The sequence below is a fragment of the Xenopus tropicalis genome, chromosome 3, assembly GCF_000004195.4.
Source record: "Xenopus tropicalis strain Nigerian chromosome 3, UCB_Xtro_10.0, whole genome shotgun sequence".
Taxonomy (NCBI): Eukaryota; Metazoa; Chordata; class Amphibia; order Anura; family Pipidae; genus Xenopus; species Xenopus tropicalis.
In genome coordinates this window covers 23,204,954-23,219,011 of record NC_030679.2, presented here as the reverse complement: position 1 = coordinate 23,219,011, position 14,058 = coordinate 23,204,954, and the positions used below count along the sequence as shown (strand labels likewise).

The 14,058-nt window shown below is 36.4% G+C and overlaps 1 protein-coding gene and 1 long non-coding RNA gene across 2 annotated transcripts; both read right to left on the bottom strand.

Moving 5' to 3' along the window:
- Positions 1-639: 639 nt before the first annotated feature.
- Positions 640-7,085, bottom strand: LOC116409467 (traf2 and NCK-interacting protein kinase-like). The gene is made up of 10 exons (XM_031898121.1): positions 7,021-7,085; positions 6,743-6,799; positions 6,029-6,154; positions 4,984-5,094; positions 4,690-4,780; positions 4,120-4,250; positions 3,739-3,793; positions 3,345-3,423; positions 2,214-2,380; positions 640-1,708 (listed from the first exon to the last, which is right to left on the bottom strand). Exons 1-10 carry the CDS (start codon positions 7,060-7,062, stop codon positions 1,323-1,325), a joined length of 1,245 nt encoding a protein of 414 aa, XP_031753981.1. The 5' UTR covers positions 7,063-7,085; the 3' UTR covers positions 640-1,322.
- Positions 7,086-7,328: 243 nt separating this feature from the next.
- Positions 7,329-10,570, bottom strand: LOC116409660. Its single transcript, XR_004221891.1, has 4 exons — positions 10,453-10,570; positions 10,174-10,203; positions 7,821-7,856; positions 7,329-7,357 (listed from the first exon to the last, which is right to left on the bottom strand). It is a non-coding gene; the product is annotated as an uncharacterized LOC116409660 (long non-coding RNA).
- Between the last annotated feature and the right edge of the window lie 3,488 nt (positions 10,571-14,058).

Sequence of the window (14,058 nt, the reverse complement as noted above, 5' to 3'; positions counted from 1 at the left end):
ATGGCTTTTATATAACTGGCTGGAAAAGCTTTATGCTATTTACATTTATTTGAGCCTCTAGATAAGTACAGGGCTCCCAGTGCAGACACTTTACTGCTCACTTGTTTCATATATCACAGGGGGGGTCCATCCTGCAGCCTCTGCTGCCACTTCCTAATTATTACAATTTATTTCCATTTTACTTGGCACAATGCCCTAATGAGAAAATCTGTAAACCTTTCTGTAAATTAAGATACAAATTTCCCATTGTTATGTTACATTTAGGATTTATTGGTCTTGTGATACAATTACTCCCAAAACTCTGGAGCATTGCTACCACAGACTCTGGCTGTAGAGGGAATGTACTTTATTGTTATTTCCCTGTAAGCAGCACCACCTCAGGGGTCCAAGCCACCTGAAAGGGGCAAGTTAATGCTGCCCCCTCTACTCCCCCCGTGCTTAGCTTTTTCACATCAGAGGGGGGCGAGGTGTGGCTGCATCTGTAGTGCAGAGAGGGAAATAGCACGAGACAAAATTCCCATTTAACCCTTTAAGTGCCAGCAGAATTCTCTGCCAAAGTACAAATAACCCAAAGAGGTTATGGGAGCACTTCAAAAGTTAGACATATATATGTAAAGTACAACAGAAATGCCACTGATCTGACTTATTTTACTGCAAACTTTTATTAGACTATATAAAATATTTATAAATAATAACGTTTGTATTTGTAGCAGTCAGGATCCACGTTGGTGTTTCCACTTGGTGTTACTGTTGTCCTTTGTCGTCTTTGAGTTCATCTGCAATCACTTGCTTCTGTCTGTGCTCTTCGGGCTGTTGGACTTCACACAGTTCATCCATTCTAAGATGAAAATGAAGTTCTCCTTTAATGATAAAAACAGATATTAAATCAATGGTCAATATTTATTAGATAGCAATGAAAGTCAACACCCTGTAGATGCCTCACAAAGCAACTACTTATATTGTTTTTTCCTGGTAGCATTGCTGTGTTTCATTTTATTTGGGTTACGTCACTGCTAGCTGGGCCTCCCCATCCACCCCTCCAGCTTGCAGAGTGACGCTAGCAATGCCCAACGTTTCCAGCCTCTGATGATTCGCAGGTTACATAGGATGTCACTGTATCGTTGTCCGCCCTCCTCTCCCTCTCCTCGTGCACTCTAGAGATTATGTTGCTTCTGATATTAAATCCAAGATGGCATCCATGCGCCATCTTTTCAGTTCCAATTTACATTGGAGTTATTGAACGGGTTTTCTCCAGGGTCTTTGCACAAGTCTTCAACTCTCACACGTCTTCATTTTCCACCACCTTTGGGTGTCCCTGGAGTTCAAATTGATTTTGCAGCTCTGGGTATATCTGAGGCTCTGAATACTCCTGAGTGTGGGCCAGTATAACTGGTTGCTCTTGTTGCTCTGGGTTTCACATCAGGTTTGGCTGTATTATCATGTATTTCTTCTTTTATCTTCAAGTCCGAATTTGCCTCCAGTTTTTGGAGTTCCTGCACAATCAGGTGTTCTTTCTGCTCTGGATTTAACTGCAGCTCTTGATTTTCTTGCACAATGAGATGCTCCATTGCATTTACATTTTCTTGCACCGCTGAGTGTTTGTGCAGATCTGCAGGTTCTTGATTTTTTGGTTCTTCTTGCACGTTTGAAAGCTTACTGGGTGGCTGCTCATTTTCAGATTCACCAGATGTCATGTTTTTTTGTAGTTCTATAATAAAAAGAATGCAGTTAGGTTGGTTACTTTTAGATACTTCTTACATCAAAGTGCAAAGTATAGTTACAGTAGTGTAATGCTAGGACTTTATTGTTTACTAAAAGAATTCATGTGTTGCTTTATTCATTTTTTGCAAAGTGTACAAAAAGGCAACTTCCAAATAAATAGCAAAATAGTACTTGTATTAATCCTGAATTGCTATAAATAATAAGCTTACCTCCCAGCATGCAGTTCTATTGCCTATTTGAGCTAAATATCTATAAGGAAAATTAACAGTGACGCCTGTTTATGATCAGGGTGGTGCTGCTACTGCTACAGTCTAATGGAATTGGTATGCCTATATGGCAAAATGAAATGTAGCACATCGCTATCATGTGATATTAATACATTTCCAATATTTGCCAATTCTATCACTGTCAACTATTTATATAAGAATTAAATCTGAGTTGGATGCCTTTCCGGTTTTTTTTATAATGAATCCCCTGATGAATTTCCTTACCTTTCAGTATCTTCATTCTCTTTATATGAGCAGCTATCTCCTTTTGTGCCTGAGATGCCTTGGGCTGTTTTTTTATAAATTTGCTGTTCAATAATTCTTTGGCCGTTGGTCTTTCAAATTGATTTTTAGTCAGGCAGCATGCAATGAAACTCTGGAATTCCTTAGACCTAAAAAAATAAATGTGATATTCAGATTAACATGTCAGATAAGTTGGTCGTTAATTAACTTTTCAATTTTTATTCTCTTTATGTAATAAAAAATCCAAATATAGATTTTATACAAAAGCATTTGAAAAACCATCTGCAAAAATCCTAGGCACTAAACTTATATTTAAAGGACAAGGAAAGTGACTTTCAAAAGGGGATGAAAATATCTTGTGTGGTGTGTTTGGGGAACCCCTAGTGAATACCATTCTAACCCTCGATTGGCCACAGTGAATGTCCCTTCCCTTGTTCCCTAATACTGGTGATGATTGCACCATTAACTAACAATATTGGAAAAAGAAAGTGTATCTTAACTGAACTGCCCAGATGGCTTTTACTCCACCAATATAATTTTGCCAGCTCCCATGACATATCCCCTTCTACCTCCCATTCGCTTCAAGTGAAAATGGCTGACTGGCACTTTTCAGACCACAGATGCTCTTTCAAGTGAACGGGAGGAAGCAGGGGTGCATTTGGGTGCTTTACTACTGCTAAAAAACATAGGCTAGGAAACACTCTGTCCCCATGTATTTTAGAACCCACCACCCCTATCCACGTAGAAACATACTGTACAATATTTAGCTTACTGATAGAGAAAAATGTAAATCAGAGCAGGGGCGCTTCTGCCATGAGGCAAGTTGAGAAACTCGCCTCAGGCGGCAGAAGTGCCCCAGTTACCAGGGGCGGCAAAAAGCCGCTCCTGTTAACTTTAAGAGCCGAATTTCCGTTTTTTAAACCGAAATTCGGCTCTTCTAGTGCAGAGAGCGCAATTGCGCTCTCTGCACTAGCGATCTCACCGCCCCCGGACCCGCTCCTGCACTTAGAAGGTAAGCGCTGGGGAGCGGGGGGGGGGGAGCGGCATCCAGGAGCCGCCTCAGGCGACGATATGTCTAGAATCGCCCCTGAATCAGAGTAAAGTGTCACTCACCAGACATCCGCATTCAGAGTCGGAGGGTCATTGTTTACAATCATTGCCTTTACTTGATCCTTGGGCACCTTGCTGTATGCTAAAGATTGTGAGAAGTAATTATTAGAAAAGACATTTATTGAACATAAACATTCGTTAAGGCTGCAGCACACTGTCGATTTCATATATTGATATTGCAAGCCGTATATAGTATAGATGAAACTGTATGAAAGTGAGTTGGAACAGGAAGCATTTGGGGATCTAATTCTTAACTTTCTAAGCTTATTTTAGCACATTCTTAGCACACATATTCCCAGCTTTTATTGTTATTTATCCCAGCCTGTCCAACACCTCTCAAGCACATGTGCAATGGTTACAGGTTACTCAGAGCAATATATGGTTAAATGATACTTACGTGCGTTTCCTTCTGCCATTTCGATGGCAGTAATTCCCAGAGACCATATGTCGCACTATAAATTAGAATAAAAGACAAATATTACAACTGATGGATTTAACAGAAGCAATTAAATGTCCGTTTGAGACCAAAGTATAATACTGAACTATTTTTATTGTAAATGTCTTCTAAGGGCTAACTCTGGCTTATAAGCAGCTCCCCCAATATATAACAGACTTATATTGCGTTATTGTTAAGATAATATAATAGGTTCTATGTGGCACAAATATTATTATTGCTTAGTTTAAAATAGAAATCAATCATCCTGTTTATATGGGAGCTATAAAATAACTATTTGTCTATAGTTCAGCGAGTAACGTATTCAGCAAAATATTAACTTACCTTGGTGTTATATGCTTCTTTTATTTTTTTGCGAGAGAGAATTACTTCAGGGGCCATCCATCTTGGAGTCCCTGCAGTACCTCTAAATCTAGCATCTTTGCTGCTTAACTGTATGCCCAGGCCGAGATCAACTAAAAGTTAAATATTGAACATGTAAATTAGAATTTTACATCTGAAAATGAATAAACTAGAAAAAAAAAGCTGGGTTATATTGGCTCAGCCTCACAAAGCAAATGTGTGCTGAAAGAACTGGGCATCCTGGGCAGCGGGCATCAAATTCCAATTCTAAAGGGGCAGCACATTGGTACCCGCTGTCTCTTTAACACTTTAATGCACATGTACACTACCCAGGACACACAGTGCTTTGGGCACTGACTGGCCAGCATGGAACTATAGAAACTAAAAAACGCAAAAAAAGAGGAAAAAACTAGTATCTCAGGGGGTGAAGTAGTGCAAATATGTGCAGAGAAATATTATGGGAAATGAGTTTAAAATCCTGCATTCATTCACACATCTCCAGTTAGAATTTTTAGCATCCATTTAAATCATACTCTAATATACTTTACTTACTTATCTTAACCTGCGCCCTGGCTGTCAGCATAATATTCATAGCCTTTAGGTCACGGTGCATTATACATTTGCTATGCAAGTATTTCAAGCCCTGAGGGGAAAAAAACACAACTTGTTAAATGTCTCTCAACTCATAATATATTTATAAGACTTGTTTCTCATTGGCAGTAATTAGTACAAGTGGTAGCATTCTCTCATAGTTTGTGCTTATGGCATTACTATTACACTGCTACTACTACTTCCAGTGGTTACAAAAACACAATAAGAGATATACATTTTTAAAGCCAGTCATACCTTTAACACCTGCCCACAGAGGTACTGTATCCAGTGTTCTGGAAGGGTCCTGGCAACTTGCTGGTCCATAAGGTCCCTAATGGAACCCCCTTCGCAAAGCTCCATGACACACTAGAGTACAAAGAATAGATGTTAGGCTCATATTCACTAAACTTATACTTTTATTGGAAAGAGTTCAAAGAAAAGAGTTTCACTGTGGGGAAAATACAATTTGTAACCGAAAGAACAATACTAATGTCAATAGACTTCATGTTCCTGTTCTCTCTTACATTAGAATTTTACAAAGCCTACTTATTTGTAGGAACTAACAACTGCAATATCCCATAATACTAATAATTTATTCTATGGGGCTGATTTACTAAGACACGATTTCGAATCCGAATTGGAAAAATTCCGATTGGAAATGAACATTTTGCAAATTTTTCGGTAATTTTGCGATTTTTTTCGTATTTTTTGCAATTTTTTCGGCGTCTTTACGATTTTTGCGTAAAAACGCGAGTTTTTCGTAGCCATTACGAAAGTTGCGCAAAGTCGCGATTTTTTTCGTAGCGTTAACACTTGCGCGAAACGTCGCACCTTTTAAGTTTTAACGCTACGAAAAAGGCGCGACTTTGCGCGCAAGTGTTAACGCTACGAAAAAATCGCGACTTTGCGCAACTTTCGTAATGGCTACGAAAAACTCGCGTTTTTACTCAAAAATCGTAAAGACGCCGAAAAAATCGCCAAAAAATACGAAAAAAAATCGCAAAATTACCGATCATTACGAAAAAAAACGCAATCGGACGCATTCGGCCCGTTCGTGGGTTAGTAAATGTGCCCCTATGAGTCCAATTGTCATACTGTAATGCATAATGATTTCCTTATATTTTATATGACCAGGAACTGTAATTACAATTTATAATGCTGTTGAGGAATTGAGGCCATTATTGTTTGATAAAACATTTTTCTTTTGCTCTAAATGTGAGTAATAAATGATATACTCTTATAGGTACAAGTGAGTGATTTTGTACTTCACACATAAACCTAAGATTGAATGGATTCCTACCCATAATCTGTTATCCAGTGATGGCTCTGTGACATGGAGCATGGCGCCGTACAACTGGACAATGTTTGTTTCTCCGCTACATTTCCACAATAGATTTATTTCTTCAAGTTCAATGTTTTCTTTGTTCTAGTTCAAAATAACAAAAAAGTCAGTGTATATTACAAGGCAAAAATAAACAGTGTTATTTTCATGTATACTTTAAAAAAACTGCTGTGAATATTACTGAACAATGTTAAAACCTAAATCCAGTGGCGTAATTACGACTGGCTGCCCCCCTGCCCCACTCCCTCCCCATCTGGCTTTTGCCAGGCTTAAATGTGAAATTTTTTTAACGGGGGCTACCACATAACAGACCCCACAGCCTGGGCCCCATGCAGCCATGCAGACTGCTGTATCTTAGTAACACCACTGCCATGAACATAATGCAATGTGCAACATTTGGATGCAAAGTCTTTACCCACAATGCAGTGTCTTTTGCAAAGTGTAACTGTATGTGCTGCTAGGCCGCTCCCACCTTACCATGCCCAGGATGCACAAATAAGAACACAAATTGTATTTGGCAAATAGTACACAAGTTGTACCATATATTTCCCCCCTGTATTAGAGTTCCAATAGCATTAGTGTCCCATTCACTTGCTGCTAGTCAGGTGTGGATATTTGCACTCGTGTTTGTAACTGAGCCTTCATAAAGCTTTAAAAGAATAGAGTTGTTACCTTTCTGACATTGACTACTTTTATGGCGAGATCTTTGTCCTTTCCTAGATATCGCCCCTGTGTAACAGACAGAGAAAAAGTGTCATTCATTTCAACTTTATTATTTATTATGAAAGTACAAAAAGGGTGGAACATTCATTTAGAAGCATAGAAATCACTAGATAAGTACCCAAGGCAATAGAAATAAAGATTTATTTAGAATTCTGACCACTGTTCAAGTGTTGTATTTAACATCCTGCAGCATTTAATAAGATATTAAGTAAGTTCCTTGAGATTACCTTATATACTTGTCCGAATCCTCCTTTTCCAATTGGTTCCATACATTGAAATCTTCCAGCTGGATCCTAAAATTAAAGATTACAATTTAAAGACAAATTCCTTCCAACTAAAAATGGAATATTAAAAGCAGATGTGAGGCTAAAAATGTAGTGTGTCTTCATGTATTTGCCTTTATTAAGCTGAGGATTCATTAGAGTCAAATAATTGGAATTTATAAGGAAATATCTGCCTTTATAGCTTCTAAACACAATATCTATTGGAAGCTAAAGGGCTTCTATATTTGTTCTTATGTCACTTCCTACTTACGTGATCAATCACTTCAATTGCTGAGCTCTTCTAAAGAAAAAACATACAAAACGTTAAGAATATAAATATAAAAAGTAATGAATATAAATGAACTATAAACAGTCAAGCTGAATAAGATGGGTGCCATTGCGATAGGTACAGCGCAGTTGTGCCAAAGATCTAATGTCCTTGCAACAGCAACGACATTAGAAAACAATAAATTTCCATTTAAAAAAACTCTGTTTGGTTATGTATTAAAAAATCAGAATATGAATAAAATCTCAAAAAACTTGAAAATCTCAAATTGAAAATTTGTCTTGATTTTGCCTGGGACAACTCCCTTTGCCTTTTACATAAACTCGCAAACTTTTAGATGCCGAAGTTTTACATTTGAGTCTTTTGCACTTAATAAATATCAAACATTTTTGATATTTTTTATTTTTTTTTATCCATAATATCGGGAGTTTTAGTGCAAACAAATTTGAATTTGAACGTTGCTAAATCACCACCTTACCTGTTTTGGAGGTTTCTCAAGGTTTTTAGTAGGATTCTAAAAATAAAGATTATATATTAGTGACAAATTTATTGTAAATCAAAATGGAATTTTTCGCAGCAAATGGGCTTAGGGTGCACCTATTATTTTGGGGAATAAGCTGCAAATAAGTGAAGCTGTTTTTAATATTTAAACAGAAGATTTGGTAGCAGCTTGGAAATTAATTTTATTGGTACAGGTATTTAACCTGTTATCCAGAATGCTCGGGACCTGGTGTTTTCCAGATAAGGGATCTTTCTGTAATTTGGATCTCTATAACTTAAGTCTGCTAAAATATTGAATAAATCCAATAGGATTGTTTTGCCTCCAATAAGGGGTAATTATATCTTAGTTGGGATCAAGTACAGGTACTGTTTTATTATTACAGAGAAAAGGGAATCATTTAACCATTAAATAAACCCAATAGGGCTGTTCTGCCCCAATAAGGGGTAATTATATCTTAGTTGGGATCAAGTACAGGTACTGTTTTATTATTACAGAGAAAAGGGAATCATTTAACCATTAAATAAACCCAATAGGGCTGTTCCGCCCCCAATAAGGGGTAATTATATCTTAGTTGGGATCAAGTACAGGTACTGTTTTATTATTACAGAGAAAAGGGAATCATTTAAACATTAAATAAACCCAATAGGGCTGTTCTGCCCCAATAAGGGGTAATTATATCTTAGTTGGGATCAAGTACAGGTACTGTTTTATTATTACAGAGAAAAGGGAATCATTTAAACATTAAATAAACCCAATAGGGCTGTTCTGCCCCCAATAAGGAGTAATTATATCTTAGTTGGGATCAAGTACAGGTACTATTTTATTATTACAGAGAAAAGGGAATCATTTAACCATTAAATAAACCCAATAGGGCTGTTCTGCCCCAATAAGGGGTAATTATATCTTAGTTGGGATCAAGTACAGGAACTGTTTTATTATTACAGAGAAAAGGGAATCATTTAAACATTAAATAAACCCAATAGGGCTGTTCTGCCCCAATAAGGGGTAATTATATCTTAGTTGGGATCAAGTACAGGTACTGTTTTATTATTACAGAGAAAAGGGAATCATTTAACCATTAAATAAACCCAATAGGGCTGTTCTGCCCCAATAAGGGGTAATTATATCTTAGTTGGGATCAAGTACAGGTACTGTTTTATTATTACAGAGAAAAGGGAATCATTTAAACATTAAATAAACCCAATAGGGCTGTTCTGCCCCAATAAGGGGTAATTATATCTTAGTTGGGATCAAGTACAGGTACTGTTTTATTATTACAGAGAAAAGGGAATCATTTAACCATTAAATAAACCCAATAGGGCTGTTCTGCCCCCAATAAGGGGTAATTATATCTTAGTTGGGATCAAGTACAGGTACTGTTTTATTATTACAGAGAAAAGGGAATCATTTAACCATTAAATAAACCCAATAGGGCTGTTCTGCCCCAATAAGGGGTAATTATATCTTAGTTGGGATCAAGTACAGGTACTGTTTTATTATTACAGAGAAAAGGGAATCATTTAAACATTAAATAAACCCAATAGGGCTGTTCTGCCCCAATAAGGGGTAATTATATCTTAGTTGGGATCAAGTACAAGGTACTGTTTTATTATTACAGAGAAAAGGGAATCATTTAACCATTAAATAAACCAAATAGGGCTGTTCTGCCCCCAATAAGGGGTAATTATATCTTAGTTGGGATCAAGTACAGGTACTGTTTTATTATTACAGAGAAAAGGGAATCATTTAACCATTAAATAAACCCAATAGGGCTGTTCTGCCCCAATAAGGGGTAATTATATCTTAGTTGGGATCAAGTACAAGGTACTGTTTTATTATTACAGAGAAAAGGGAATCATTTAACCATTAAATAAACCAAATAGGGCTGTTCTGCCCCCAATAAGGGGTAATTATATCTTAGTTGGGATCAAGTACAGGTACTGTTTTATTATTACAGAGAAAAGGGAATCATTTAACCATTAAATAAACCCAATAGGGCTGTTCTGCCCCAATAAGGGGTAATTATATCTTAGTTGGGATCAAGTACAGGTACTGTTTTATTATTACGGAGAAAAGGGAATCATTTAACCATTAAATAAACCCAATAGGGCTGTTCTGCCCCCAATAAGGGGTAATTATATCTTAGTTGGGATCAAGTACAGGTACTGTTTTATTATTACAGAGAAAAATTCGAATTATTTGCTTATAATGGAGTCTATGGGAGACGGCCTTTGCGTAATTTGGAACTTTCTGGATAATGGGTTTTTATTTTGTAATGATTGCAAACTAAAGGGCTAATATGTTTGTTCCTGTAATACTTTTTACTCACATAATTGATTTCTTCAAATGATGATTTCACCTAAAGAAAAGAAGATTTTAGTTAGAGTCACGGCACTAACAAATATCTTATGAAATAGGAAGAGTTTGTAGAAGAAATAGAAATGGCACAAAGACTACAATAAGGGTGTGGGTCATGTGATGGTTGATAATATAAATGGAGTGGGTTCAATTTCCACGTCACAGTAAATGCATTAAGGAAAACAGAATTTACATGTTGGACACAGATGATTTGTTTAATGAAATTTCACAGTGAAAAAATGACGCTTACTTTTTTTCCACATCTGAAAAAATTTAAAAATCGCCGTAGAAGTTTTGAAGCCATTCTAGTTTCGATTTCTCTAAACTTTTGTGCAATAAAGAGAGAACAAAAGAGAGAGAAAAAAAAGCATAAACATTTCTTCTTTGTAAAGAATTTTATTTTTAACAGCTCTAAATGCAAACTGTATAGAGAAGAAACGCTGAGCTCTCATTGAATAGAGAATTAGGAAATTAAAACAACTTTACAACAAAAAAGGGGTGAAAATGTCAAATAAAATAAAAGATTAGGATTAGCAAACCAAGGCCGCAATAAGCAGATAATAAGCAATGGTAACTAACTATGCCCAGTATCCCAGTTATAATATTAGTAGGCCAAACTACTGCAATTTAACCTGCATAACTGTCTTACTAATGATCAAAAAAGAAACAGAAATCCAAATTTTTTTTTTAATGTTGAACAATGAATATTAATTCATCCTATTAATTATGAATTAATTATTCCTATTAATACAGGCTAATACAGTCCCAGTACTACTGTTAAACGGTCTACTCACCTGTCCTGACTTCAAAACAACTGACTGATTGCTGGCTGAGCAACAGTACATCCTTCAGAGACAAGTGATGTCACAATGGTCTTGCATTGTGACATCACAAAGCATTGTGACATCAGAGTGAGGAGTCAACAGAAATGGCTTTGAACAAACAGCTGCCTTGTTTTCAGTTTAATAATAAAACCTGGATAACCGTCAATGTATACATGTAATATAAATATATTACATGTATACATTGACGGTTATCCATATGTATAGGATCTTTTATCTGAAATGCTTTGGAGCTGGGATTTTTCAGATAAAAGATCTTTTTGTAATTTGGATCCCCACACCTTAAGTCTGATAAAAATCATTTAAACATTCAATAAACCCAATAGGGCTGTTCTGCCCCCCCCCATATGGATTCATGCAGCTTTGTTACCATTAAGTACAAGCTACTGTTTTATTATTACAGAGAAAAAAGGAAATCATGTTCTTTAAATTAGAACTTAGACTTAAAATTAATCCAATGAAACTTATATATACATAACCCATTATCTAGAAATTTCCAAATTATGGGAAGGCCATCTCACATTGAACAAATAATTCAAATTTTTAAAAATGATTTTCTTTTTCTCTGTAATAATAAAACAGTACCTTGTACTTGATGGTAACTAAGCTGCACAAATCCATACTGGGAGCTACTGGGTTTATTCAATGTTTAAATGATTTTTAGCAGAATTAAGGTCTGTATCCAAATTACGGATCCCTTATCCAGAAAACCCCAGGTCTGCATAATAAAACCAGTACCTATATATATTAAGTCACCAATGATTTCCAAGACCATATCAAAAATCACTGGCCTATCTTCAGTTGGATAATAAAACTTGGCTAGGTGTGAATGTACCTGTATATGTACTGTATATACGCCTGTGTGTTATCTGCCATGTTTGATGCCTGAGGGGCCTTTAGTTAATTTGGATCACTATACATTATATAAATGTACATAAATATATACACAGGTATAGGATCCGTTATCTGGAAACCCGTTATCCAGAAAGTTACAAATTACCGAAAGGCCATCTCCCATAGACTCCATTTTAAACAAATGATTCTAATTTTTAGAAATGATTCCCTTTTCTCTGTAATAATAAAACAGTACCTTGTACTTGATCCCAACTAAGATATAATTACCCCTTATTGGGGGCAGAACAACTCTATTGGGTTTATTTAATGGTTAAATGATTCCCTTTTCTCTGTAATAATAAAACAGTACCTGTACTTGATCCCAACTAAGATATAATTACCCCTTATTGGGGGCAGAACAGCCCTATTGGGTTTATTTAATGGTTAAATTATTCCCTTTTCTCTGTAATAATAAAACAGTACCTGTACTTGATCCCAACTAAGATATAATTACCCCTTATTGGGGCAGAACAGCCCTATTGGGTTTATTTAATGGTTAAATGATTCCCTTTTCTCTGTAATAATAAAACAGTACCTGTACTTGATCCCAACTAAGATATAATTACCCCTTATTGGGGGCAGAACAAGCCTATTGGGTTTCTTTAACATTTCAATGTTTTTTTAGTAAACTTAAAACATGGAGATCAAAACTACAGAAAGATCCCTTATCCGGAAGACCTCAGGTCCTGAGTATTCTGGATAACAGATCCCATACCTGTATATTTATTTATTTCAATTAAATATATATATTAATTCAATCTATATTTCAGATAAGTAATTATGTTGGGTTGAACAACCCAAAATACTGTTCTTCGACTTCAGCTTATTCTTCCGCTTTTTCTTCTTATTCTTAGTGCCCCCATTTTCTAAATACTAAATAATAGGATTTTACCTATTGACTTTCAATGGGGAAATCCAACCTACTGCCATTCTCACAGTATTAACACCAGGGTCCCCAAACTTTTCACAGTTGGTCACTAGGGGACTGCAGTTTTAGTTTTGAAAAGTGGGCGAAGCCACCAACAGTCAGTCACATTTCACCTATTTACTTTCAATGTAAAATGCTGTCAGTCCCACAAATTTTATTCCTGATTCCCCAGAATTTGCAAAGTTGGTCACTGGGGGGCTGCAGTTCAGAAATAGGAAAAGTGGGTTGGGCCACTAACAGCCAATCAGATTTCATCCATTGAATTTTATTGGTTTGAATTTAAAATGCTGCCATTCTCACACTATTTATGCCAGGGTGCCCACTGTTCGACTCAAGCTTAGAAAAAGGGGACACACCCACTAATCACAATTCACCTATTGACTTTTATTGGTTTAAATTTAAACTGCTGCCATTCTTTAACTATTAATCCTAGGGTCCCTAAACTGTGCAGAGTTAGTCACTGGGTAACTGCAATTCCATGTTAGAAAAAGGGGGTGGAACCACCAACCGCCAATCAGATGTCACTCAATGACTTTTAGTGGGGAAATATAAATTGCTGCCATTCAGACACTATTAAAACCAAGGTCCCCAAATTTTGCACAGTTGTTTTTACTATTTAACTGTGGTCCACGGTTAGAAAAAGTAGATGGGGCCAACAACAGATCAGATTTAATTCAGTGACTTCATGTTTTTCAACCCAACATGAAGTTTATTCTCAAACTTTTCTTTCTAGTTTCAAATAAATCACACAGGTAACCTGGGATTAATGATGTCAGACTGAAAGCTTTTTGGGGGGGTTGGCAGAAAGTCTTCAATAACTTTTAGGCAGTAAAATACTGTGCTGTCAGCCTTAAGTAAAAGTCCTTGGAAAGTCCAAATGGAGATCTAGTTAGTTTGTTTAAACAGAGAAGATGCTAGCCAACCTGCGTAAGGTTATACCATTCATTATGCTGTTTGTGCCTGTGAGGAAGCAAATACAAATGCATCTTTATTTCCCAGCTTCTTGTTCCTTGGAGGATGTGAATAGTGGGTATGTGGAGTTTTCTGCACAACAAACCATTTTTGGGGGAGTTTTTCTGAGCTGCAGTGGGCATTTTTAAGTATTACAAAATGGGCCAAGCTTCAATTGGTATTTTCCAGGCTATGGTGGATCTGTTCAACATGATCATCTTCACTTAGAACCCCCATTTGT